General features: G+C 30.8%; 3 protein-coding genes and 1 long non-coding RNA gene across 4 annotated transcripts; all 4 read right to left on the bottom strand.

Annotated features, from left to right (window-relative positions):
* Nucleotides 1–375: 375 nt before the first annotated feature.
* Nucleotides 376–4689, bottom strand: LOC105971097 (uncharacterized). Its single transcript, XM_088826517.1, has 3 exons — nucleotides 3779–4689; nucleotides 2391–3608; nucleotides 376–2298 (listed from the first exon to the last, which is right to left on the bottom strand). The coding sequence occupies exons 1-3, from the start codon at nucleotides 4647–4649 to the stop codon at nucleotides 635–637; spliced, it is 3753 nt and encodes a 1250-aa protein (XP_088682643.1). The 5' UTR covers nucleotides 4650–4689; the 3' UTR covers nucleotides 376–634.
* A 3-nt stretch (nucleotides 4690–4692) lies between these two features.
* On the bottom strand, nucleotides 4693–6230 carry LOC148772226 (uncharacterized). The gene is made up of 5 exons (XM_088814943.1): nucleotides 6101–6230; nucleotides 5729–5911; nucleotides 5488–5595; nucleotides 4810–5243; nucleotides 4693–4704 (listed from the first exon to the last, which is right to left on the bottom strand). The coding sequence occupies exons 1-5, from the start codon at nucleotides 6228–6230 to the stop codon at nucleotides 4693–4695; spliced, it is 867 nt and encodes a 288-aa protein (XP_088671069.1).
* Nucleotides 6231–7324: 1094 nt separating this feature from the next.
* Nucleotides 7325–8102, bottom strand: LOC148772225 (uncharacterized). The gene is made up of 2 exons (XR_016034782.1): nucleotides 8005–8102; nucleotides 7325–7669 (listed from the first exon to the last, which is right to left on the bottom strand). It is a non-coding gene; the product is annotated as an uncharacterized LOC148772225 (long non-coding RNA).
* A 48-nt stretch (nucleotides 8103–8150) lies between these two features.
* LOC148772224 (replication protein A 70 kDa DNA-binding subunit B-like) lies at nucleotides 8151–10915 on the bottom strand (the record flags this gene model as incomplete). The annotated part of the gene is made up of 10 exons (XM_088814942.1): nucleotides 10778–10915; nucleotides 10070–10233; nucleotides 9709–9973; nucleotides 9507–9609; nucleotides 9295–9422; nucleotides 9113–9197; nucleotides 8897–9026; nucleotides 8666–8823; nucleotides 8429–8549; nucleotides 8151–8348 (listed from the first exon to the last, which is right to left on the bottom strand). Coding segments are annotated over exons 2-10 (1341 nt in total), but the record flags the coding sequence as incomplete, so codon positions are not given.
* Between the last annotated feature and the right edge of the window lie 15530 nt (nucleotides 10916–26445).

The raw sequence follows: 26445 nt of genomic DNA, 5'->3' as shown, positions 1-26445 counted from the left end.
TATTTAGGAATGCACGTGGTTAAAAGTCAGACCAATTATATGGTAAATAAACTACTGAAAAAACTGATTAAAATGAGCCCCTACGGCTACCATACTTTTGCTAAAAGTTACAGTTACATAAACAAATCTTAATTTAAATACTTGATAAAAAAATATAAAATACTAAGATTAATACGTTAATCTCTTAATGAATATAAACAATTTCATGAATACAGTCAAAATGGAATCGTGTATTCTTCATAACACCTACATTAAATTTCATAAATTCACAGACAATTCAAAGTTCTTTATGCATTTTAACCACACCACGAATGTTGCCAAGCTTGAGGATGGGAGAATTAGAGGTACCAACAAAAGTAGACACTCTTTTATGTGGGATAAAATAATTTTATCCCATCTAGTGCTGCAAACAAACACTAACTAAGAGTATGAATCTTATACATAATATCTCAATCTAAAATTTACTATATAACCCAAAATTATATATCATCACTATAATATATTAAAGTCAACAATACTAAAAAACATAATAAGTTTCAAAAGTAAAAGTTATATATCATCACCATAATATATTTAAAGTCAGCAATACTAAAAAAACATAATAAGTTTAAAAAGTATAATATAAATAAATTACTTAGATCAAATTTTGGAACACTTCTTTATAAACGACATTCGTCGTAGTATTTGAAGTGTTTCCATTTTTGTCACATATAAGTATCTTCAATCCTTTGCGACTGGTAACTCTTGAGATAGCAACATATAATTGTCCATGCGAAAACACCGGCTTTTGAAGATAAATACCCACATGTTGAAGAGACTGGCCTTGACTTTTATTTATTGTCATTGCAAACGAAAGCATGATAGGAAACTGGCGACGTTGAAATTTAAAAGGAATTCTGCTATCGGATGGCGTCAGAGTGAGTCGTGGAATAAAAACCTTATGACCAATGTTGGTGCCTGATATAATTTTTGCTTCCAAGACTCGCTTTCCTAATCGCGTGATTGACAGTCGGGTGCCATTGCACAAACCTGACGATTGGTCTATGTTTCTCAGCAACATGACTGGAACACCAACTTTAAGCTTTAACTCGTGATTTGGAAGACCAGAAGAATTAATGGTATTCAGAAACTCAGGCGTATGAATGTCATCAGGTCTGTCAATGCCTTCGTTCGCTGAACACGGACTATCAAAACTGAGATACGTCATCATTTCGCCAGGAACAAACGATAGCATGTAATCATTCACCACATCAACAATCTCATTAGTCGGAGCCAGTATAGCCCTATGTTGCAAATAACTGATATCATCCATGTTCTCTAAAAATGATGGATAAGTTTCATTCACAATCGAAGCAAGTGGGTCACCTGAATCTTTTATGAGCAAGTCATCAGGGATTTCAATATCGACTACTCCATCATTAGGACCACCTACAGTGCCATCCCCAACACTTAACACCCATTCTGCGAATTTTTTCACTTCGCGAACCTCAGAATCTGATTTTCCTGATTGTAGCCTCATATTTTTTGTCAACGTCAGAACTTCACAGTATCTCCATAAACATGAGGAATTAATGCTAGCAAACACTACCTCTTGTCTCGTTCCTTTCGGTATCACAGGTAGAATCTGTCGAAAATCACCACCAAAAACAACTATTTTTCCCCCGAAAGGTTGTTTTTTACTGTCAGGATTGGAGAATTTGAGTATATCCTTGAAGGTTTTGCTAACAGCCTCAAAACAGTGTTTATGCATCATAGGAGCTTCATCCCAAATGATCAGTTTTGCTTTGGCGATCAAACTAACCAGTGGGCTATCTTGTGCAATATTGCAAGTAGAATCCTCATTAACATCTATGGGGATTACAAATCTCGAATGAGCCGTTCTTCCACCAGGAATGAGTAGAGCTGCTATCCCACTTGAAGCAACGGTAAGAACTATTTCACCTTTCGATCTCAGAGCAGCCGAAAGAGTTCTCCAAATATATGTTTTGCCAGTACCACCATACCCATATATAAAAAACAGCCCTCCATGTTTATTTGCAATGCGAAGCATTATCTTATGGTAGATGTTTTTTTGTTCATCGGTAAGATTAGCCAAAAGTTGACGGTGTTCTGCATCTAGTGCTTGTCTATCATATCGAAGTTCATCATGAATAAGTCTGTTCTGAGCTTGTGTAAGCAAAGACAGATCTCGGCTCGGCATTGTCGGAAAATCAGCAAGACTCCTATTGTTACTCCGCAAAATATTCTCTATGTCTGCAAGAGTGAAGTTTTTCAATTCGTCTTCACTAAGCTGCAAATCTGTCACATATAGTTGTGTCAATATTATAAATATTTTAATATTTTATATTGAGTAGATTTGGTAAGAAAAATTGAATATTATCGAATAATACCTGGAAATCGAAGAAGCTTCCTTTGTTTATGTAGGATATCATCACTCAAATACTGCCATGTGTTGTTCCAAACACATTCTGGTCGTGAAAGCTGGTTTGAGAACAATAGTATCGCAAATAGATTCCTCAAATAGTTAGCTGTACCCCACCGGCTTGCCTCTCGAATGCCATCAATGTACTCTTTGTCATCATCCAGCAAACCCATTGCATAACACGCATCTCTAAATGTGGGATAAGTAACACCAGCTACTGTTCTCAAATCAGAATAAGAAATGGCTCCCTTTGAAATATTCAACAAAATCCTCAAATAATACCTTTCTCCACTCCCAGGGGGTACATAATGAAGTCTCCCAATTGTAAATCCCTGCTTTCTTGGAAACCACTCATGTTGAGATTGTTTCCATACAAATTTTGTAGGAAACTGTGAATAAGTCAGGTTTTTTGCTTCAGGATATTTCTTATTCGCTTCCATCCATCCCACAAATTTCGATTTCTGAATGCTTGGTCTTTCCAAAACTGATTCAATGGGATCATCATCACTGAAAATTACCATTTGCTCATCAGGCAGATGAAGAGGTAAACGTTCAACTGACGGCTCTCTATAATGAATGTCAAAAGAAAATATTCTCCATGCCGCTTCACATGGGGATAAATATCTGCAATCATAATACATTTTTATTTCATCTTGACATTGCGATACGTTGTTGTTCGTTGAACTTTGATAAAAGCCTGCAGTGACCCGATCATGACCTTTATTAACATACTTGAACAGATATTTGATTGATCTGGACTGATTGCACCATTCAACATTTATATGTGCATTGAATCTCTTGAGCAGATATGGATTGTGTGGAACCACAAATCTGTTATCAACGATAACACCACCTTTGTCGACGGTTCTCCCATTGTCTCTCCTTCTATAAAGTGGATAACCATCTTCATCATGTGATGTTCGATCAGAGAACTTTTTTGGAAAATACTTAGCACACTTTCCATCTTGCATACATGGAGACTTTGCATTCAGCGTTCCACATGGTCCATGTATCATAAGAGATTTTACACAATTGTAAAGGTCAGGATCATTCTCTTCTAACGGAATTTCAGCAGAAATAATCTTATCAATATCTTCTGGATTCGGATATTTGTAATCCGGATGCAAAAAAATGAGTATGTGAGCATGCGGTAAACCTCGTTTCTGGAACTCAATAGTATATATCACTGTATAACAAAAAACATAATAATTAATATCATATTCCGTTAAAGCTTATATACACTCCGGAATATATGAAAAAAATTGTATATTTGTATTCAACGGATAATAATGCTATATTGAAGCAGCATGATAAAAAAAATATATCTAATACGTATAAATGAACTTTGTTACGCACCTGATTTGACCTTGCCAAATATGTTTCCTTGTTTTATTTCTTTTATAAGCTGATCCAATTTCATCTTGAACACTCGACAAATAATGTCTGGCCTATCCTCCGGTCTCAAACCCTTTTTGCTCAATAATCTTGTTATTTCTGTCCAGTTCTGGTTGCATGTAAAAGTGATAAACAGATCAGGATATCCAACCCATCTACAAATAGCCATCGCATCTTGATAATTTTGGATCATATATCGCGCTCCTCCGGTAAAAGATGTAGGCAATATGATACGTTTTCCTGTTGCAGAAGGATCGAATTCTCCTCTCAAGATTGCTTCTGACAATCCTTTGTACATTTCAGCTCTTAACTCTTTTTGATGAGTGCGAATATACGTCAAACGGGCTGACTCTATCATGCTATAACCATCAACCAGAAATTGTTGAAATAAACGTTTAGAGTGTAATAGCATAGACTGCTCGTGGTCTCTATCCTGAATTCTATAAGCAAAGAATTCTCTCATGGATACCTTTTGTCTCTTGTTAGATAACGTTTTGCTGTTATCTCTTAACGAAACGTCATCTCTGTATCCATCTTCTCCTCGTGGAAACAATAAAGGATATTGCAGCGGAAGATATGCAGGATTTAATAATGATACACGCTGCAATAGCCCTGATTGTGTCTCCACAATTATGTCTCTGTCAGCATCAGCAAAATCAAAATCCCCTACAATAAGTGCAGCAACTTCAGATGCAGCTGGCAGGTTATACCTTCTTCCATCACGACCTCTTTTGCCGATAAGTCGCAACTTCATATTTGGCAGGTCGTTACATTGAAGTCTATCCCTGATCATTCTATATGATTTTGCATACGGATTGCAAAGATCAAGCATATCTTTGATGTCGGAAACGATAGCAGCATGTAATGTGTTGATATCATCCTCCATACTGTGATATTTTATAAAACATACATTAGACAATCAATAATGCATAAAAATTAAAACAATTATCACCTACGAAATTAACAAAATAGCGGTGCTTTATATACCTCACAACACGCATTCTATTTGACACTTCATTCTGAGTATCATATATGTACAACTGTGCGAATTTTGGCATTGATCCTAGAGTTGGGACTAAACTTCCAATTCTATGGTAATTCTCGCCGCACATGATAAATTGTGGCGGAGCGTTTCCGTCATTCACTGTCTTATCAACCCTTCCGCCCATAGATGTAAAGGAAAACATCGAATTAAATGATCGAATATGCTCGAGAAAAAATTTGCTTCGAGCATCATTATTGAAGAAAAGATCTCTAAGAGTATGAGGAGTATCAGTAAGAATTGGAAGTTCAATCTTTCCTTGAAGGCAACACAATGAGAATTTTGGTTTTGATGTGTTCCATCGTTTGTGTAATCTTTCAGCATACCACATCAATGCACCACAATGCTCACACAGCCATGTGGGATCACCAATATCCCAATATTCTGAATTATTTAAAAAAATATATTGTCAGTAAATATAAAAAATATTAGTCAAACTGAAAAAAAAATATATATATAATCTACATAAGTCACAATTATAAGTAAGGTTGTATATTATATTAGTCTAATTCATAGCAGTACTATACGTAAAGTGCTATATGTATTAATACATGGAGATTGTTATAAATAAGAATTTGAAAAGAAGTGTTGTTATATACTGGGTGTTTATATTAAATTGATAATATACCTCCATTTGACAAAACCACGGGATCCAAATCAGTTTCTGTGACTTCCATCTCATCGTCATTGGCAACCTGTCGTATTTCGCTAGATGTGATCATATCAGCATTATCGTCTGCAGGCTCAAAAAAATCAGAATAAATTTTATGATACTAAAATCAGACGATTTTTTTGTAATTATAAAAAACGTAAAAGACAATAGTTATATAAATGATGTTAGGATATAAGTAATCTGAATTAGTAAGTACCAAAAAAGGACAAAATATCAGGTTGACGGTTCGTCGAACATGGACCAAGCTTGATGTCGTTGTTTGCCGATGCAGATACGATTTTGCCACATTTTATAACATATCTCCCAGCTCCGATTGCTCCGATTTCACTTCTTTGACTATTGGTAATTGATCCAAAACTCCTCGCAGAAGGTAATTCAACTGTGTGGAATTAAAATAAAAAATAAAAAATCTTGAACAATTTTTTAAGTAACTAATAATATTATGATAGAATGTAGAATGAAAATTTTCAACCGCTTGTGCTTTCAGGCATGGGAGTCCTTCCTATGTATTCACTTTGAGATTCATTGGTAGAACATAAGTGTTTGCGGGAGGGGTCTAATTCAGTACATCCATCAACATTGTTATTTTCTGATGCCAATAATCTCTCGTTGTAGGTTCTTTTCTTCGGCAACGATTGATCAATGATCCTGTGAGATAATGTGTATGTGAGCAGTGCATTATACTTTATTCCTGGCATAATTTCAGTTGGTCACACATGTAGATAACATCTACTAATTTTCTTTAATCATATAGCATAAAGGAGATTAGTACTAAAACACAAACAATCAATTCCAATTATTAATCAAAATTTAGAGAAATCACCACAAATCGTAAATAAAAGACAACCAAAAATTGTACCTTTTCCCCTTCATTGCAAATATTTGGATTGAAATACTCTTGAATCGTCTGTTTAATTCCACAGAGTTTGGGGGCAGAGTATGGGTGAGGCGAATATATAAGCAGACGACAAATTAATAAAAGAAAAACTGGTGTGACAATGATTTGGTGTTGAAAACTAAACCAGATTAATTTACGTGTGAAATTGTTGTGGGAAAGAGATTGAGCAGGAAGAGGGGGATGGTCCTATCGTGTGGGTGGGTAGAATTTGGGTCAGATTAATTTTGTAGGTAAACCTATGTTTTCCTTTTAGTCGGTTACTATTTTTATAATGATGATTCGTGTAGAATTGTTAATATATTTGTTTTAAACGTAATCCTAATCCTAATATAATATTATATATATATATAATATATTTGTTTTAAACGTAATCCTAATCCTAATATAATATTATATATATATATATATATATATATATATATATATATATATATATATTAACATGGGAAACATTTATTTTATATGACGTATTTATTAATTAGACATTGAAAAATTATACGTTTTTTCACCATTTTTTCCATATTAATTCGAAAAAGCTGATTCAAATATATGTTTCAAAAAAATATATTTGTGCCAAAATACAAAACAAATATATGATTTTTTATTTAAGTGGAAAATGATGAAGCCAAAGTGAAAATAATAAGGCAAAATCGACTTTTCGATGCATCTACAAAATGAACTCGACCGGCTTTAATTGCTACGACCAAAAGGCCAATTAGCTATTAGTCACATATGTTCAATTGCAAAAACCAACATTTTTTCCAGCTCCAAATATTATTACTGATATGAGTCAATGAATTTCTCATCTCTCATGTGAACCAAACAATGAAAAATATTACCGTAAATCTAACAAAACGCACACAAAAAATACCTCACAAGAAAGGAACAACTCAATGAAATAGAAAGCAATTTCATCATCACTCAAATGTTATATAAGAATAAATAGATAGTCTTTGCAAATGACACAAACGTCATGGGAAATATTCTTAGGAGCCCAAATAAAATAACAATGTCTTGCAAGTAAAGGAAAACAATGTCTCAAATAAAAGAAATACTACGAAAAATTCAATCCTTTTCAATTTTGATCTTCTTCAATATTTTATTGCTCGATCGCTGTGTAGCACCATCATCAAGTGTAGCACCATCATCAGACAAATCACATATATCAACATCAACACATTCTCTTTTCTTGGGTGACTTGCTCGTTGGAGTGACTTGATCATCAAGTGCAGTCAAATCCTGCAAAATAAATACAAAATTATTTTAGTTCTTTACATTAGGATTTACAAAAAGTCTAAAATAAAATAAGTATAATATAACATGAAAAAAGCAAAAACTATTCACAGTTCTCCAAATGCGGTTGCAAAAGAATATAGTATACAAAATTTGAAAAAAGTATAATTTTTGCATTATACCGGTGTATTAACAACGTATAGCAGGCTTTAACTTCATAAATAGTATTCCATTAAGCATGCAAGATTGGAAGTGTTGTACGTGAGTGAAAATTTTTAAATATCAATATTTCTTCTTTTCTCTTGCTAAGTTATAATATAAAGATTTAAGAATAATAATACCTTTAGATTGTCATCAACTTGCTGAGAAACATTGCTTGGTGATACCGCCATCTCATCTTCTTCATCAAATAGCTGCAAAAAAAAAAAGGAAAAAAAAAAAGAGAGGATATTATGTGATAGCTGCTACGAACAAAAAATAAATCTATTATATTAATTATTTTTATTACCTTAATAGAGTATCGATTCCTAAATTGTTGTATAACACCCTCATCATTTGTCGCGGTTTTAACTGTATAAACTGGCCATTTAGTTTCAACATTTCGATCACTGATAGATACTTGGAATAAAATTTCTACATTGATCAAACCATCTATGTCAGAAGGATAATCACTATTCTGATTGTCCTGCATGATAAAAGAAAAATTTCAGTTTCATCTGAATACTCGTGACATAAGATTGATACGATGGCTCTAGATTACAATACCTTGTTTGATGTATCTAGGAGATCTGAAGCACTTTTTCCTATTAATTGTGTGGCAATACGATCAAATATAACAAACGAAGCCGACCCAGTATCGTCAATGACACTCATCTGGATTCTAAACCTATACAAAAATACAAAAGATAATCCAAACAACAGATAATTGTGAATATACGATGCAAAAAATAATCCAAAAGATTGGTGCACCAATGGGGTGATAACAGAACCTGGTTTATTTACCTTGGTACAGCAGGAAGAGTTTTTTTGCACTTTACGCAGAAATACCTCTTTAATGATAATGAAGGCTCAACCTTCCTACTACACTTGCTACATCCGTGATACCACCAGTTATCTCCCTCGATATCCATAACTTTTGCCAACACAGATACAACACATTCCTGCAATATAAATCAATAAATTATTAAACACGCATCGTTTGTAAAGAAAGTTATATCTGATGCATAAACATACTTGATTAGCCTCAATGCACTCATCAATAGTCATCCTATCTGTCTGAAGTGGATCACTGGCTTGAGAAAAAGAACTTTGAGACGATAACTGACTAATCGATGGGACATAGGATTCTTCACTTGCATCCAATCTGCCGGGTTACAGGTTGAACAAACAAAGGTTTATAATCATAGTGGAGTTTATTAAATAGTAATTGAAACAATTAAATATATTTACTTGTCCTTGTAGTCTAACACTTCCTTCAAATCCGGATTGATCAATAAGTTTGACACATTAAGAGCATTCGATAAACCCGTTTTTCCTAATTTTTATGTGAGTGTGAAATAATCAATAATATAATCTTACAAAATAAAATAAAAAAAATTAGGGCCGATCTAGGGTTCAGGGTTAAAAATTACCTAAATAAGTCTTGGTCCTAAAAAATTGAAGGATGACCACAATAGGTCCATTGTGATCATCTTTGAGAAGATATGCATCCATTCTTTCGGCAAAAGCTTCCCACAAAGTGCATCTAACGGTATTTTTCCTGAAAATTGGTAAATTGTTATGAATAACATTAAGAGATCATCACACAACGATCTATATTTTAAAATTGTAATATTTTAAATACTCTAAATCTTGGACGACAATCTCCAAAAGCTTGCTTTTCTTGTCCTTGTCCTTTATATTGACCTCCTTTATAGGGTCTTTGTCAACCACGTGGCCAATTATATCTGCAACAATAAATACATTAGCAAGTCAAAGGAAAACACATCAACATTTAATGATATAATCAATATAAAATTATTAGAATAATATGAGTAGTTACATACCAAACAGTAAGCTCTCATCCACGTTTTGTTTGATTGTGTCAAACGTAGCAAATTGAAAATGAGTTGATGGGATCCTATCGGTTGATGTTTCGATAACTTTTGTGCATCCCATAAAGTTCAGTCTAAACTTATGTGTTGTTGCTCTGAAGCCACCATTGGAATCAACCACAAAGAAATTTTGGAAAATATAGCTGCTGCCTTCTTTTATCAACTCTTTATACCTGCGAATGAGCATTTTTTTTATGCTAGCATGAATCCGCACACCCTGAGATAAATGTCAGAAAGATAATTATGTTTTCAATACTCGAAAGATAAATTTATAAAAAAATACACATTATAAAAAATATAAAAGCACAATCACCTCCTCGTCAATAAAAACCATTTCGATGCCAGCATTCTCTTTCGGATTCCACTTATCTGGTACGAACCACATACGTATGACCCGAACCAATATTTTCCAATCAGTCTTTTTGCCCGAAACAATTTCGCGAATGAAGGACGTGCTGGTAACCATGTTTGCTATTTCTGATAAAGAACACAAAAAAAATATTACAAAAAAGAATTAAATTATTATAAAGAACACAAAAAAATATAAAAAGGGGAATTAAATTGTGATAAAGAACACAAAAAATATTAACCCAAAAATCCACTGTTTAAATAAAAATCACTTATCAATTTTAATCCACTGTTGAAATCAAAAATCAAGATTTCAATAAGTACAATTCCATTTCTAACGGAAAAAAAATCCAATCATTTTCTGAAACGAAAATCAAAAAGAAAAACATTTTAGTCGGAAAACTTTGTTGTTATGCGACTATCGAATACAGAAGGGAAAAAAATTGCGGAATTGAACGAAGTTAAAAATTGATTATTCTAATACGAAACAAAATAGCTCGATTGTTCTCCTATATACATTCTGATGCATATTCTAATAACAAAACCGACCGATAGAAGAAATATAAATCAACAAACGTCCATATAAATTAAACCATTTCCAATCCTATAATTACTGTTAAATACATAGGAAGTTGAGAATAAGTGGGAAGTGGGAAGATTTCGTGGAACTTACCTGATGACTAATGGAGTTTATTTTTGCAAAGATAAAGATAGCCATAGAGAAGTGGGAAAATGATATAAATAGGTGTTTTTGAGGAGAAAAACATGAGAAGAGCCGTGAAGATGAAGTGGAGTGGGTGGAGCACAAATCGTCATGAGTGGCTGGATTTGCGCAGATCTTCGCGGGGTTGGTTGGGGTTGGCCGGATCCGGTGGTGGTGGTCGGATTTGTAAAGAAGAAGAGAAAAATTTAAAGGAAAAAAAAAAAGAATCGTGTAGAAGATGAAGTGGAGAGGAGAGAGATTGAAGTAATCTTATTAATAAAATAAAAATAATAAAATAATAAAATCTGGAGAATTCCTTGAAAAAACACAAAAAAATATAAAAAGGGGAATTAAATTGTGATAAAGAACACAAAAAATATTAACCCAAAAATCCACTGTTTAAATAAAAATCACTTATCAATTTTAATCCACTGTTGAAATCAAAAATCAAGATTTCAATAAGTACAATTCCATTTCTAACGGAAAAAAAATCCAATCATTTTCTGAAACGAAAATCAAAAAGAAAAACATTTTAGTCGGAAAACTTTGTTGTTATGCGACTATCGAATACAGAAGGGAAAAAAATTGCGGAATTGAACGAAGTTAAAAATTGATTATTCTAATACGAAACAAAATAGCTCGATTGTTCTCCTATATACATTCTGATGCATATTCTAATAACAAAACCGACCGATAGAAGAAATATAAATCAACAAACGTCCATATAAATTAAACCATTTCCAATCCTATAATTACTGTTAAATACATAGGAAGTTGAGAATAAGTGGGAAGTGGGAAGATTTCGTGGAACTTACCTGATGACTAATGGAGTTTATTTTTGCAAAGATAAAGATAGCCATAGAGAAGTGGGAAAATGATATAAATAGGTGTTTTTGAGGAGAAAAACATGAGAAGAGCCGTGAAGATGAAGTGGAGTGGGTGGAGCACAAATCGTCATGAGTGGCTGGATTTGCGCAGATCTTCGCGGGGTTGGTTGGGGTTGGCCGGATCCGGTGGTGGTGGTCGGATTTGTAAAGAAGAAGAGAAAAATTTAAAGGAAAAAAAAAAAGAATCGTGTAGAAGATGAAGTGGAGAGGAGAGAGATTGAAGTAATCTTATTAATAAAATAAAAATAATAAAATAATAAAATCTGGAGAATTCCTTGAAAAAAGGTAATAAGTTTAGAAGATACGTAGTTATAGTTTAGAAGATACGTTATTAATTTTATTACTCTTATTAATAAGATTAATATGTAATTAGTTTATAATTAAATATCATTAAAATAATAAAATAATAAAATCTGGATAATTCCTTTAAAATACGTAATTAATCTTAGTAATATAGTTTATAGTTTGAATGTAATTAGTTTAGAATTAAAATATCATTAAAATTATAATTAATCTTATTAATTATAAATGTAATTAGTTTATAATTAAAATATCAGGATAATTCCTTTAAAATACTTAATTAATCTTAGTAATATAGTTTATAATACTTAATTAATCTTAGTAATATAGTTTATAGTTTGAATGTAATTAGTTTAGAATTAAAATATCATTAAAATTATAATTAATCTTATTAATTATAAATGTAATTAGTTTATAATTAAAATATCATTAAAATAATAAAATAATAAAATCTGGATAATTCCTTTAAAATACGTAATTAATCTTAGTAATATAAATTGAAATAAAAAAATAATAAAATAAATAATCTTATTAATAAAAGGAAGGTTGATAAATGTAATTAGTTTATAATTAAAATATCATTAAAATAATAAAATAATAAAATCTGGATAATTCCTTTAAAATACGTAATTAATCTTAGTAATATAAATTGAAATAAAAAAATAATAAAATAAATAAATGGTATAAAAGACAAATGTAGCCATAAAATGAGCGGGAAAAAAAACTCTAGGGTTTCACCAGAACAACCTTCCTTTTATTAATAAGATGGAACTAAAACAGGTGTTCGCGACAGAATTCGGCAGTTCCGGCGAACCATGCCAACTATATTAATTTAATTCAGTTGTTTCTTTAACCTTTAGATTTGTCATACCTCGGGACTAGCTATAAAAGAAATAATAAAAATTGATAGCTGGCTTTTGTACTCTATTTTCTTTAAATCAATGTGCAGGCTTTTGTACTCGATCAATCAACTCTTTTACTCGATGATTTTTCTAATGCAGATGACAAGATTATATTATTGATTGTGAGATGAATAAATATCCTCTCTTCTATTTTTTTTTTTTTTTTTTTTTTTCTGAATCTATTTCTAAAACCCCGCATTGAAACAATGCATGTACGCCTATTGATTTTTATTGGGATTATTTTACTTACCCCTAACTACTAAATAAACTATGGATAAACTCAAACTCAAATCATCTTTTGACATATTCCCTAGAAAAAATCGAAAGTATTATACTAATTTTCGGCCAAACTGCATTAACATTTCTGATCCTGCATTTATCATTTTTGTTGATTTATTTATTATTATTATTATTATTATTATTATTTTTATCAATAAACCTGTCTGTTATATATATATATATATATATATATATATATATATATATATATATATATATATATATATATATATATATATATATATATATATATATATATATATATATATATATATATATATATATATATATATATATATATATATATATATATATATATATATATATAATTTTTATTTTCAAATCAATATGTTTATTGTACTGGAAAATAACTACATGTAACTGTAGTAAACTATAGTAATGCGTAATTATATTCTTTTTTTTATCCCATTATACAAAAGAAATTCATAAATCCCAACAACAAAAATTTACAAATTTCAATATTAATATTATAAATCACCTCATAACCAATAAAATACAAATAAAAAATACACAAATACATGCATATGTAACTAGTATTGTATTGTAATGTACAGTAATGTATACAGTTTGTTGAACAAAACAGATGTAACTTCAACCAAAAATTTTGACACCTTCAAGGAAAGGATCAATGGCCTTCATTAAGTTGCAGTTGCAAAATCAAAACAAAATTTTTTTTTAGTGCAAATCAACAAAAATTAAAGAAACATCTAAACACTCAAAAAACAACAAACACTAAGAGAGAGAGAGAGAGAGAGAGAGAGAGAGAGAGAGAGAGAGAGAGAGAGAGAGAGAGAGAGAGAGAGAGAGTGAGGCCATAGCTGCGAATTTTAGATCAAACCGTCAATGACTCCTCACCACAAGCGCGTCCTACCAAAACCCTAGCCGCCGCTAACCACCCAAGATTCCGCGCTCATAAATGCAAAAACATATAGAAATAAATCTAAAAGTATAAAAAATGAATGAAATTTACATCAAAATATAGATCCCGACGAGAGGAATCCAACGATGGGTAGCCCGTCAAATTCTGACTGGCGAAAAACAAATTACACCTCTGGTAAGACCACCGTCGTCCAAATACGCAGACTATAAAAAAAATTGCAGAAACTGATCCAGCACTCCAAATTGAATGAAATAACCACCAAAATAAAGAGCTCGACGAGAGGAATCCAACAATAGTTGAACCATCGAATTCCGACCACCGGAGAGAGAGAGTTAAAACTCCGGGAAGCAATATCGCATGTTAGAGACCTTGGGGGGCGGGATTTGGATCTGGGGATTGAGAGAAGAAGATAGAGACCGATATAGGTTGGTTAGAGTTTAATTATTAGTTTAGTTAATAGTTAATTATTAATTAAATAAAATAATATATATATATATATATATATATATATATATATATATGTATGTATGTGGCAAATGGCAAATAAGCATATGATAAATGCACTTAATTAAAGTGGGACATTCAACTTTTTTGTCTTTCAAATAAATTCAGCCCATTCAACCTTATTCGCAAATAAGGAAAATCTCTTTATATATACCAAAATTACCCCCAATTCATTGAAACCCATTTCAATTCCAATTTCATGATTTACACCCCAATTTAGCCCAATTTCATCAATTAACCAATTTTAACCCTAATTTCAATTTTGACCCCAATTTTGACCCGCCACCACCGGAGACCGCCGGTCGCCGCCGTTGACCGGCGTTGACCGCTGGTCTCCGGCGTTGACTTTTTTTTCCCTGAATATTTTTTTTCGGCCGGTCTACTGCCCGCAGGGTCTCCGGCGTTGACTATTTTTTTTTTTTAATAATTTTGTTTTTTCTTAAAAATAATATTTTAATTAATATTACTGTCTTGGCTGCTAAATTACTGTCTCCGACAGTTATTTAACTGTCGCAGACAGTAATTTAACAATTAATTAACTTTTTTTTTTCTTCAAAAATATTTTAATTAATATTACTGTCTTTGCTACTAAATTACTGTCTCCAGCAGTTATTTAACTGTCGGAGAGAGTAATTTAACTTTTAATTGACTTTTTTAAAAAATATTTTAATTAATATTACTGTATTCGTTGCTAAATTACTGTCTCCAGCAGTTATTTTACTGTCGGAGACAGTAATTTAACTGTTAATTGACTTTTTTATTCTTAAAAAAAATATTTTTGATTAATATTACTGTATTTGTTGCTAAATTACTGTCTCCAGCAGTTATTTAGTTGTCGGAGACAGTAATTTAACTATTAATTGACTCTTTTTTTTTTTGAAATTTTTTTTTCTTAAAAAAAATTATTTTAATTAATATTACTGCCTTGGCTATTAAATTACTGTCTCCAACAGTAATTTAACTGTCTTAGACAATAATATTAATAATATTACTGTTCGGGAAAATAATATTCATAATATTACTGTCACAAACAGTAATATACTGTGACACACTAATTTAGAAGCCAAGACAATAATATTAATTAAAATATTTTTTTCTAAGAAAAAAGAAAAAAAAAAAAAAAATTCAACGCCAGAGACCGGCGGTCAACCACCGGTCAACGGTGGTTGACTGGTCGGAAAAAAAAATTTCAAAAAAAATTTCAAAAAAGAAAAAAAAAAAGTCAACGCCGGAATCTGGCCGGAAAAAAAAAATTCAGAAAAAGAATACTTTATTGAAAAAAAAAATTTGGGGGTTAATGTGATATATTTGTTTAAATCCGGGGTCAATGTGTAATTTTAAGGAAGTTAGAGCATAATGGATGAAATTGATAAGAATTATATTATGGAGGGTAGTTTAGACTAAAGACATGGGGATGGGTTTAATTGAGAGACTGTTTTTTTTGTGGACCAAAATGCATTTAAGTCCTATGTGATGAGCCTTTTTGCCATTCACCCATATATATATATATATATATATATATATATATATATATATATATATATATATATATATATATATATATATATATATATATATATATATATATATATATATATATATATATATATATATATATATATATATATATATATATATATATATATATATATATATATATATATATATAGCCGTGTGTTTAGTTATTCTTGAATTATTAAGTATTTTATTAGTATAGGTAATTATCTTTCCTAGTTAGATTAGGATTCTAGGGTTTTCTTATATTTAAATAGTTATCTTGTGCTAGGGTTTGATAATGAAAAGAAATAATAAAGGACTTACGTTTCATAAAGAATTCTTATGATACTCAAGAGAGCGTATCAATTGGTATCAGAGCGAGGTTGCAATAACACCAACGCTTCGCTAGCAAAGCAGCGATTCTATCAAAGCTAAGCTGGAGCAAAGTTGAGATCATATCAAAACTTTGCGAGTCGTCAGAGAGAACGTTTAGAGCGATTGGAAAAGCCGTGGAGAAGATACGGATTGGAGTCCAAAAATTGCTCGAACAAAGTCAAGGACGATGCCAACATAAGAGCCGAAGAGAGCGCCACCGCCGACCAACATCGCCATTGCCGCCGCCACCACTACCGCCACCGATGTCGTGCCTATCGCTGGAGGGAGATGAAGATGATGACGATGACTTTTTCGAAGAGCACCAAATTTTGTGAGTTCGCCGAAAGAAGAATTATCGGATTTAGTTGAGGCAATTTGGGACGAAGATGAGAAATTAACCAAGCAAGAGAGCAAAGAACTACAGTGGATATTAGAAGGATCCCATCATATTCAAAAGAAAGGATACGAACAAGATCTGGTGATTGTAAATAAGCCGGAATCCGTAAGGACGACTAAGAAAAATGAAAGCATGATATTGATTGTGAGGAAGATGGAATTGGAAAAGGCAAGTGAGAAGACTGATTTATCGCGAGAGATAGAGAAGATTGAGATTTTTTTTCAAAAGTAGCCTTTGGAATTTCGTTGGATCAGCATGAACAATGTGCTAATAAGCTTGGTCGTTCATCGTGTTTTTCGGAGTCAATTGGGAAGCAAGTCGATGAAGTCACACATAGGTAGAAACGCAAAGAAGAGGGACCAAATTAACTCAAACCTTGAGGACAAGGTTCATTTTAAGAGGGGTGGTTTGATACGAATTATTATTTAATATATTATTTAATTATTATTTTAGTTAGGGGTAATCACAAAAAAGCCCATGACAAGAGCACTTAATTAAAAGAGGGACATCCAACTTTTTTGTCTTTCAAATAAATCCACCCCATTCAAACTTATTTGCAAATAAGGAAAATTCCTTTATATATACTAAAATTACCCCCAATTCATTGAAACCCAATTCAACTCCAATTTCACGATTTACACCCCAATTTAGCCCAATTTCATCAATTAACCAATTTTAACCCTAATTTCAATTTTGACCCCAATTTTAACCCTAATTCTTATCAATTCCACCCATTATGCTCTAACTTCTTAAATATTACACATTGACCCCGGATTTAAACAAATATATCACATTAACCCCCAAATTTTTTTTTTCAGAAAATAAATTTTTTTTCTGAAATATTTTTTTTCCGGCCAGATTCCGGCGTTGACTTTTTTTTTTTTTTTTATTGAATTTTTGTTTTCCTGAAATTTTTTTCCGGCCGGTCAACGGCCGTTGACCGCCGGGTCTCCGGCGTTGACTCTTTTTTTTTTTTTTTTTTTAATAATTTTGTTTTTTCTTAAAAAAAATATTTTAATTAATTTTACTGTCTTGGCTGCTAAATTACTGTCTCCGGCAGCTATTTAACTGTCGGAGACAGTAATTTAACTGTTAATTGACTGTTCTTTTTTTTTTTCTTCAAAAATATTTTAATTAATATTACTGTATTCGTTGCTAAATTACTGTCTCCAGCAGTTATTTAACTGTCGGAGACAGTAATTTAACTGTTAATTGACTTTTTTATTCTTAAAAAAAATATTTTTAATTAATATTACTGTATTCGTTGCTAAATTACTGTCTCCAACAGTTATTTAACTGTCGGAGACAGTAATTTAACTGTTAATTGACTTTTTTATTCTTGAAAAAAATATTTTTAATTAATATTACTGTATTCGTTGCTAAATTACTGTCTCCAGCAGTTATTTAACTGTCGGAGACAATAATTTAACTGTTAATTGACTTTTTTTTTTTTTTCCTTACAAAAAAAATTATTTTAATTAATATTACTGTCTTGGATGTTAAATTACTGTCTCCAACAGTAATTTAACTGTCTTAGACAATAATATTAATAATATTACTGTTCGGAAAAATAATATTCATAATATTACTGTCCCAAACAGTAATATTACTGTCAGAGACAGTAATTTAGTAGTCAAGACAGTAATATTAATTAAAATATTTTTTTTCTAAGAAAAAACAATTCAAAAAAAAAATTCAAAAAAAAAAAAAAAAAAAAGTCAACGCCGGAGACCGCCGTCAACGCCGGATCTGGCCGGAAAAAAAACATTTCAGAAAAAAAATTATTTTCTGAAAAAAAAAAAGTTTTGGGGGTTAATGTGATATATTTGTTTAAATCCGAGGTTAATGTGTAATATTAAGGAAGTTAGAGCATAATGGGTGGAATTGTTAAGAATTATATTATTGAAGGTATTTTAGACTAAAGACATGGGTATGGGCTTAATTGAGAAACTGTTCTTTTTTGTGGATTTAAATGCATTTAAGTCCCATGTGATGGGCCTTTTTGCCATTTGCCCTTTTAGTTAATAGTTAATTATTAATTAAATAAAATAGTGTATTTAGGATATATATATATATATATATATATATATATATATATATATATATATATATATATATATATATATATATATATATATATCCGTCTGTTTAGTTATTAGTGAATTATTAAGTATTTATTAATATATGTAATTATCTTTTCTAGTTAGATTAGGATTCTAGCATTTTCTTATATTTAAATAGTCATCTTGTGCTAGGGTTTTATAATGCAGATAAATAATAAAGAAGAGTTTTCTTACGTTTAATAAAGAAATCTTATGATACACGAGTTTTCTTTCGTTTAGTAAAAAAATCTTATGCACAAGAGATCGTATCAGGTGTATTAGGGGTATGTCATTATTATCCAAATGGAAAGGATTTGTTGTTTGCAGTAAAATGTAAACAACATAATAGTTAGCCATTCTGCATGAACATGACAACAACATAACCATATCAGAATACACACGTTAACTCTCAACATGAACAAATGTGCATGGAATGAAATACAATAAAAATCACAGTGACTACACAAAGAGAAGCCAACGGTTGGTAGCAAAATATAAATTAGGGAGACAATAGTTGAGTTATTTGAACCAACATAAACTAAATCCTTGAGAAATCATTATATGCATTCAATTGAAAACCAACATATAAACTTGAGCAGTTGATAAAAAATAAAAAATAAAAATTCCAACAAAAAACGCATGAAACGTGGAACGAGATATAAGGCTGTCGATATTGAAAAATGAGTCTTGTTTTGTTTATGAAACGTGACCAAAAACACGGCACAACCCACGTTTCTTTTATTCTGAAAGAAAAATATTAAAAAACCTCACAGCAATAATAAGGTATGTGAGATCGCAAGGGAGTGGATTATATATCCTGTGAGTAGAAGTTAAAGAAGAAGATCCTGTTTTTGTTTTATTGTTGCAGAGGTTAACGCAAATATAGGTTTGAGTTGAGGAGAGAAGTTGTTGAGAGATTACAAATCGTGTGTTGCAGTTCACACGCATCGTGTATTCAATTTTGGTTTTTTTTTCCATATTTTCTGAGTGTTATCGGATGTATAGATAATTATAAACGGATGATCCGTTATAATGAATAAATCGGATTTGATTAGTTAAAAGACACATGTGAATTATTATTTATGCTATCTATAATTATGGTAACCCTCCTTCAAAATAGGAATTGATTAACACTCTACGTTGAAACGTCAGGAGTAGTGGCTTAGTGGGGAGGGAGAATATGAGTGCGTTTGATTTTACGGTGTTCTTTAATTTCTTTAATTTTAATTTTATATTCTTTTCTTTAATTAAATTTGATTTAACTATTGTTATTGTTCATGCTTATATTTTTTTTTGTCATTTTCCAACTATTATTTAAATAAAATGGAATCACCTTATGGAATTAGCACATAACTAAATTTTATCTGATAAGTTAAACATATTAAATTAAAATTCTAATTTTATTTTTGATTCTAATATTAATCTGAATCGATGTGTAATTTAATTTTATTTGCAACTAAGTTAAGATTTATTATAAAGGAAACAAAAATTCAAGAAATTTGATAAGAAAAAAATTAAAAGAATTAAAAAATAAAATAGTAGTAGTAATAATAATAATAATAATAATAATAATAATAATAATAATAATAATAATAATAATAATAATAATAATAATAATAATAATAATAATAATAATAATAATAATAATAATAATAATAATAATAATAATAATAATAATAATAATAATAATAATAATAATAATAATAATAATAATAATAATAATAATAATAATAATAATAATAATAATAATAATAATAATAATAATAATAATAATAATAATAATAATAATAATAATCATAATAATAATCATAATCATAATCATAATCATAATCATAATCATAATCATAATCATAATCATAATCATAATCATAATCATAGTGATAATAGTAGTAATAGTAGTAGTAATAGTAGTAGTAATAGTAGTAGTAATAGTAGTATTAATAGTAGTAGTAATAGTAATAGTAATAGTAGTAGTAATAGTAGTAGTAATAGTAATAATAATAGTAGTAATAAATAATAATAATAATAATAATAATAATAATAATAATAATAATAATAATAATAATAATAATAATAATAATAATAATAATACCATTAAAAAAACTGTTAAATGACTAAAATGCCTCTAGGTTAGGTTTAGGGTTATAGGTCAAAATATCTTCCTTTTATATATAAGATGGCTGAAATTTAAATTTTGTTGTGCTCTGATTGTTATAATTAGGTGAAATGTAATTTATGGTTGATTGAGAAGGGATTTACTTTGCTAGCAAATAATAATTATTTGGAGGTATTTATTTGTTATATTGTACAAATTTTATTGTTTTTTATTGTTGAAAATTTAATTTTTTTTGTTTTTATTGTTATAACTAGGTGGAAGTGTAATTTGTGGTGGTTTGAGAAGGGATTTTTGTAGCTAGCAAATAATAATAATTTGAAGGTAATTATTTGTTATATTGTACAAATATAGTACAACTTGGGGTTGGAGCTGTTATTTTTTTTCTCTTTTTTAAATAATTGCTGAAATTTTTATTTTGATGGTTTTTTTAATTATTATAACTAGGTGGAAGTCTAACTTGTGGTGGATTGAGAAGTGATTGTGGGTGCTAGCAAATCTTAAATTATCTTTGAGGTAAATTAAATATTTTATTGGTTAATTAAAGTTTTACTTGAATTACACAATTAAAGTGTTATATAAATGTGTCGAAAAATTACGAATTACACATTTTTTTAAGTATTTATAATATTCAAATTGATAGTTTTCGAACTATCAAATTATAAAACGAATTAGAAAATATTAAATATTAATTGTTTGTTTTAACTGCTTTATAATCTAATTTTTAGTGTTTGTTGTTATAAAAAAATTAGAAAATATTAAATATTTTGAAATAAAAATAATAATCTCAAAATATCAAAATATAGGGTTTCAATGGCGACTCCGGGTAGGAATACTGTCAAAGTTTTCGTGTACATAAGAGGTCAGATTGTTCATGATGGATTGTCAGTAAATTATGATCAATCTCATCATACAGTCGTACGAGTTAAATGCGATATATCTTTCTCAGACTTCTTGGCCAAAATATACTCACGTTGTCGAATAGATAGAAATGAATTTGTATTATCGGTGTCTGGAAAAATATCACGATGGTATCAAAATCAATGGAGCGAGATAGTTTCTGAAATAATAAGTGATGATGATTTAGAAATCTATTTGCATCCGGATGAAGGAAACGATTCCATAGATGTTTATGTTGAGTCCCAACCTTTATACAATCCTTTGATGCCTTCACAATTCACTACATTAGAACATCTTTACTCCCCTTCGAGACCTTCACAATTCACTATATCAGAACCTCTCTACTCCCCTTCGAGGCCTTCACAATTCACTACATCAGAACCTCTCTACTCCCCTTCGAGGCCTTCACAACCTTTTGATTTGAATGAAACGTACAATTCCTTTATGCAAACAAATCCTGAGTTAATTGCGGTTACACAAGGGTTTTCTAATATGGTCTTTGAAGCGGGGCCATCGAGGCATTCTTATCAAAATCTTGGGGTACATATTGGGGAATCAAGTGGCATGAGAAATGCTCATGAAAATTTGTATCTTCCTAATGAAACTCGTCATTGTGATAATAATGATGACGATGATATATCCTTTCGGAGACGCACATGGGCCAAATGTTCGAAGCGACTCTGAACCCTCCGACCATGGAGACGATGATGATAGTGGTTAAGAGAACAATGATGGGAATATTGAAGTCGTTGTTGATGTTGTACAAACAATATCGCAGGCAGAAATTCCATCAACTCCCCATGTTCATGTCAACAATCCATCATTTGCAGAACCTCCTACTCAGTTTTATGATCCACATTCGTTCTACTCTCTGTCATTTCCTGAAATCCCAGCCGATTCCATTGATGTTCCGTCGGGTATGTGGTCAAAATTTTATGATAGCAGCAAAGGTACTCTCGAAAAGGGGATGATTTTTCATAGTAAAGCAAGGGTCATTTCAGCCGTTAGAGACCACTACATTCGATTTGCCATAAGAGAGTTTAAAGTTATCGAAAGTACAAAAAGAACTTGGAAAGTTATCTGCAAACACGGCACTGAAGAAGACCTTGCAGATGGAGGCTAAGAGCATCAAGAATTGGGGATAGAGGACAATTTAGAATTGGGATCTACGATGGCGATCATAGTTGCGGTATGCAAGGGATGACAAACAATCATGGCAACCTGAATACTCAATTATTGCGCCGCAATTCTATTGAAAAGTGTTCGTGAAAATGCAGTTTGTGAGATTTCAAAGGCAAGAGAGATTGTGACCGCGCAAATAGGATATGAGATATCCTACATGAAGGCATGGTTATTTTGAGTGGTATGAACTGCACACACGTCGTTTCATATCACCGGTTACCCCATCTGATCGTACATGATTTCAGGTTGGAGGTCCGATTTCAATGGATACAGTGGTACGTATTCAAATTTATTTATTATAAAATTTTGTGTATTATACAGTTTTTATTAATGTATGTCTTGTAAAAATAAAATATTTCTTATTACTTATTTCAGATTCAGCATCTTCGATCGTTGATTGTTTCTGTTGATGGCGGAGACACGCCCCGGGATGGCTATCGTTCGTATTTACCGACTCTCAGAACATGTCTTAATGTCTTAGAGTCTCAACACGGACCTTCAGATAGGCCTCAATCTGAGATGCCTTATATTCAGACTCACCCTCAGACTCAGACTCAGACTCAGATACCACTGTCTCAAATGCCTCACTCACAGACTCATATTATCCGGCATTCGATAATTATGCAGATCCTAGATCACACGGGCATCCATCCGGTATGTTTAGTACCTATGATTTTATTTTTAATACTATTTACAATTGTGAGTATAATTATAATCTCGTTGATGCAGATCCGTACACCCCATACCCCTACTATAATGCGAATATGAATTCGGAAGACCCAGTTCATTTGGGGTCTACGCATCAGTTTTCGTCTACATCGCGACCGGTAGATCGTCAGATGACACCTATTCCTTATTCTCAATCCGCAAATTCTTCGAGTGATAATGAAAATGATGAGGATGAACAAGTTGGTAGAGGGCACATGACTAGAAGGCCCCCGAGATGTGGCACCGGAGGTCACCGTCATTGGTGATATTATTATTGTAGTTTATGTTGGTTAATTATTAAAACTTTTTAGTATTTTAGTTATTCAATAAAAGCAAATTAAATAAACTAAATGATTTAGAGACAAAAAAATATTTCCCAATAATTAGGCATTTTATTTTTATTTAATAAAATATAAATTTATAAATATATATATATATATATATAAGTGACAAAATAGTTCTTTATTTATAATTTATGCAAAAAAGTTGTTCATTTCACAAAAAAAGTAATATAATTGATAAAAGAATTCTTTATTTCTTAATTTTTGTTAGGTTATAATTAATTAACATTGTATTATTTTATAGTGAATTATAAAATAAATTGCATAAATAAATGAAGGAAAATTTTTAAAATACAACATACAATTAATTTAAAATTAAAATCAATTAAGTATTACAATTTAACAATAAAAAGAATTAAGTAAATTTAAAAAACCTCAGCTCAAATCCAGCCGTTGATATAAACACAATCCAACGGCTGTTAAAAGGCGTGCACGTGAATGACGTTGTAATCCAGTGTGGCGGATCAAAGGGCGTCGTTTTGAATGACGCCTTTTAGGGGCCGTCCGATCGTCCAGATCAATCTCCGTCCGTCAGATTAAGAGGACAAAATTGGAGAGCTGACCGTTGATCGTAGCTCAATCCAACGGTCCTCAAAGCGCGTCATTTAAAACCACGCTTTATTGCATTTTTGAAATTTATCCGGAAAACACCCCAATTCTCAAAAAAAAATCCAAAATATTGTAAAAAAATAAAAATGCCCCCAGGATCGGCTCATTGTTACAATCGGTAAAGTCATTGTCAAGTCAACTATTATATAATCATCTAAAAATAAGTTTGACGTGACCGGAACTAAATATGACTACTGTTCGGTTCAGTTCCACTTTCGGTTCCGATTTTGGAGGAATCGGATCCGAACTAAATATTTCTGATTCTTTATGGTTTTCGGTTAGAACCGGTAGAAATTGGTTAAAAGAAATTGGTTTAATTTGACCGTTTGAAATATTTTTTTTAAATACTTAAATATTTTGATATATATAAATATATTTATATATAAAAGAAAGATTTGCCCCGAAACCCTAGAAGCAGTTTTTTTAAAATAATTTTGTGAAATAATTGTTTTCTTTATTTTTTCCTTTCTTTATAGCATATTCAAAAAAAATTATGTTTTTATATATATAGAACACGTTTTGGTTTTTTTTTTAAGGGGTTATTTTACATAACCCCCTAGCCACCAAATAAATTAGGGATAAACCCAAGCCCAAATCATCCTTTGACATATCCCCCTGGAGAAGCGAAAGTACTATACTACCCTTATATGCAATTTTCGGCCAAACTGCACTCATCATTTATGGTCCTGCATTTATCTTTTTCGCTGATTTATTTATTATTATTATTACTAATTTTTTTTTTTTTTATAAACCTGTTTGTTAAATATATATATATATATATATATATATATATATATATATATATATATATATATATATATATATATATATATATATATATATATATATAATTTTTTTAGTTTTAAAAAAAAAATTAAATTAAAAAAAAATAATTTTTTTTTTAATTCTTCTTTTTTAATTTTCAAAACAATATGTTTACAGTACTAAAAATAACTACATGTAATTATAGTACCTATAGTAATTCATAGTTATGTTCGTTTTTTTCCCCATATTTTTAGTCGATCAATTGTATACACACACAAATACTGGCTTATACAAAATAAATTCATAAAACCCCAACAAAAATTTACAAATTTCAGTTTTTTTATTATAAAACACATCAGAACCAATAAAATACAGATCGAAAATACACAAATATACGCATATGTAACTACATGTTACTATAGTAATGTATAGTAATGTACAGTAATGTATACAGTCTATTGAACAAATCAGATGTAACTTCAAAAAAAAAAATTGACACTTTCAAGGAAAGGATCAATGGTCTTCATTAAGCTGCAATTGCAAAATCAAAACAAAAAGAAATTACTTTAGAGCAAATCAATAAAATTTGAAGAAAAATATCAAAACACTCAAAAACCAACAAACACTAAGAGATAGAGAGATAGAGAGAGAGGTTATTGCTGGGAAATAAACAGACAGTGACTCTTCACCCCCCTCGCCTCGGCCTACCAAAACCCTAGACCCCGCTAATAACCACCCACGGTTCATCGCGCCCACAAATGCAAAAAATATAGAAATAAATCTAAAAACATAAAAATAAACGAAACTACCATCAAAATATAGATCCCGACGAGAGGAATCCAACGGTGGGTGGCCCGTCAAATTTCGACGGGTGGA

The sequence above is a fragment of the Erythranthe guttata genome, chromosome 2 (assembly GCF_056151865.1).
Source record: "Erythranthe guttata isolate IM_541 chromosome 2, IM_541, whole genome shotgun sequence".
NCBI classification, from domain to species: Eukaryota; Viridiplantae; Streptophyta; class Magnoliopsida; order Lamiales; family Phrymaceae; genus Erythranthe; species Erythranthe guttata.
The sequence above is the reverse complement of the archived record's forward strand: the minus strand, read 5'-3'. Positions and strand labels throughout refer to the sequence as shown.

What these genes read in the sequence shown, in the direction of transcription:
- LOC105971097 (XM_088826517.1), bottom strand. Translation starts at nt 4,649, where the DNA reads ATGCTTGATCTTTGCAATCCGTATGCAAAATCATATAGAATGATCAGG. An exon ending in ATTTGGCAAGGTCAAATCAG is followed by an intron (nt 3,609 to 3,778) that starts GTGCGTAACAAA and finishes TTTGTTATACAG; the next exon opens with TGATATATACTATTGAGTTC. An exon ending in GAAGCTTCTTCGATTTCCAG is followed by an intron (nt 2,299 to 2,390) that starts GTATTATTCGAT and finishes TATATGTGACAG; the next exon opens with ATTTGCAGCTTAGTGAAGAC.
- LOC148772226 (XM_088814943.1), bottom strand. Translation starts at nt 6,230, where the DNA reads ATGCCAGGAATAAAGTATAATGCACTGCTCACATACACATTATCTCAC. An exon ending in AAATAACAATGTTGATGGAT is followed by an intron (nt 5,912 to 6,100) that starts GTACTGAATTAG and finishes AATTCCACACAG; the next exon opens with TTGAATTACCTTCTGCGAGG. An exon ending in TGATATTTTGTCCTTTTTTG is followed by an intron (nt 5,596 to 5,728) that starts GTACTTACTAAT and finishes TTGAGCCTGCAG; the next exon opens with ACGATAATGCTGATATGATC.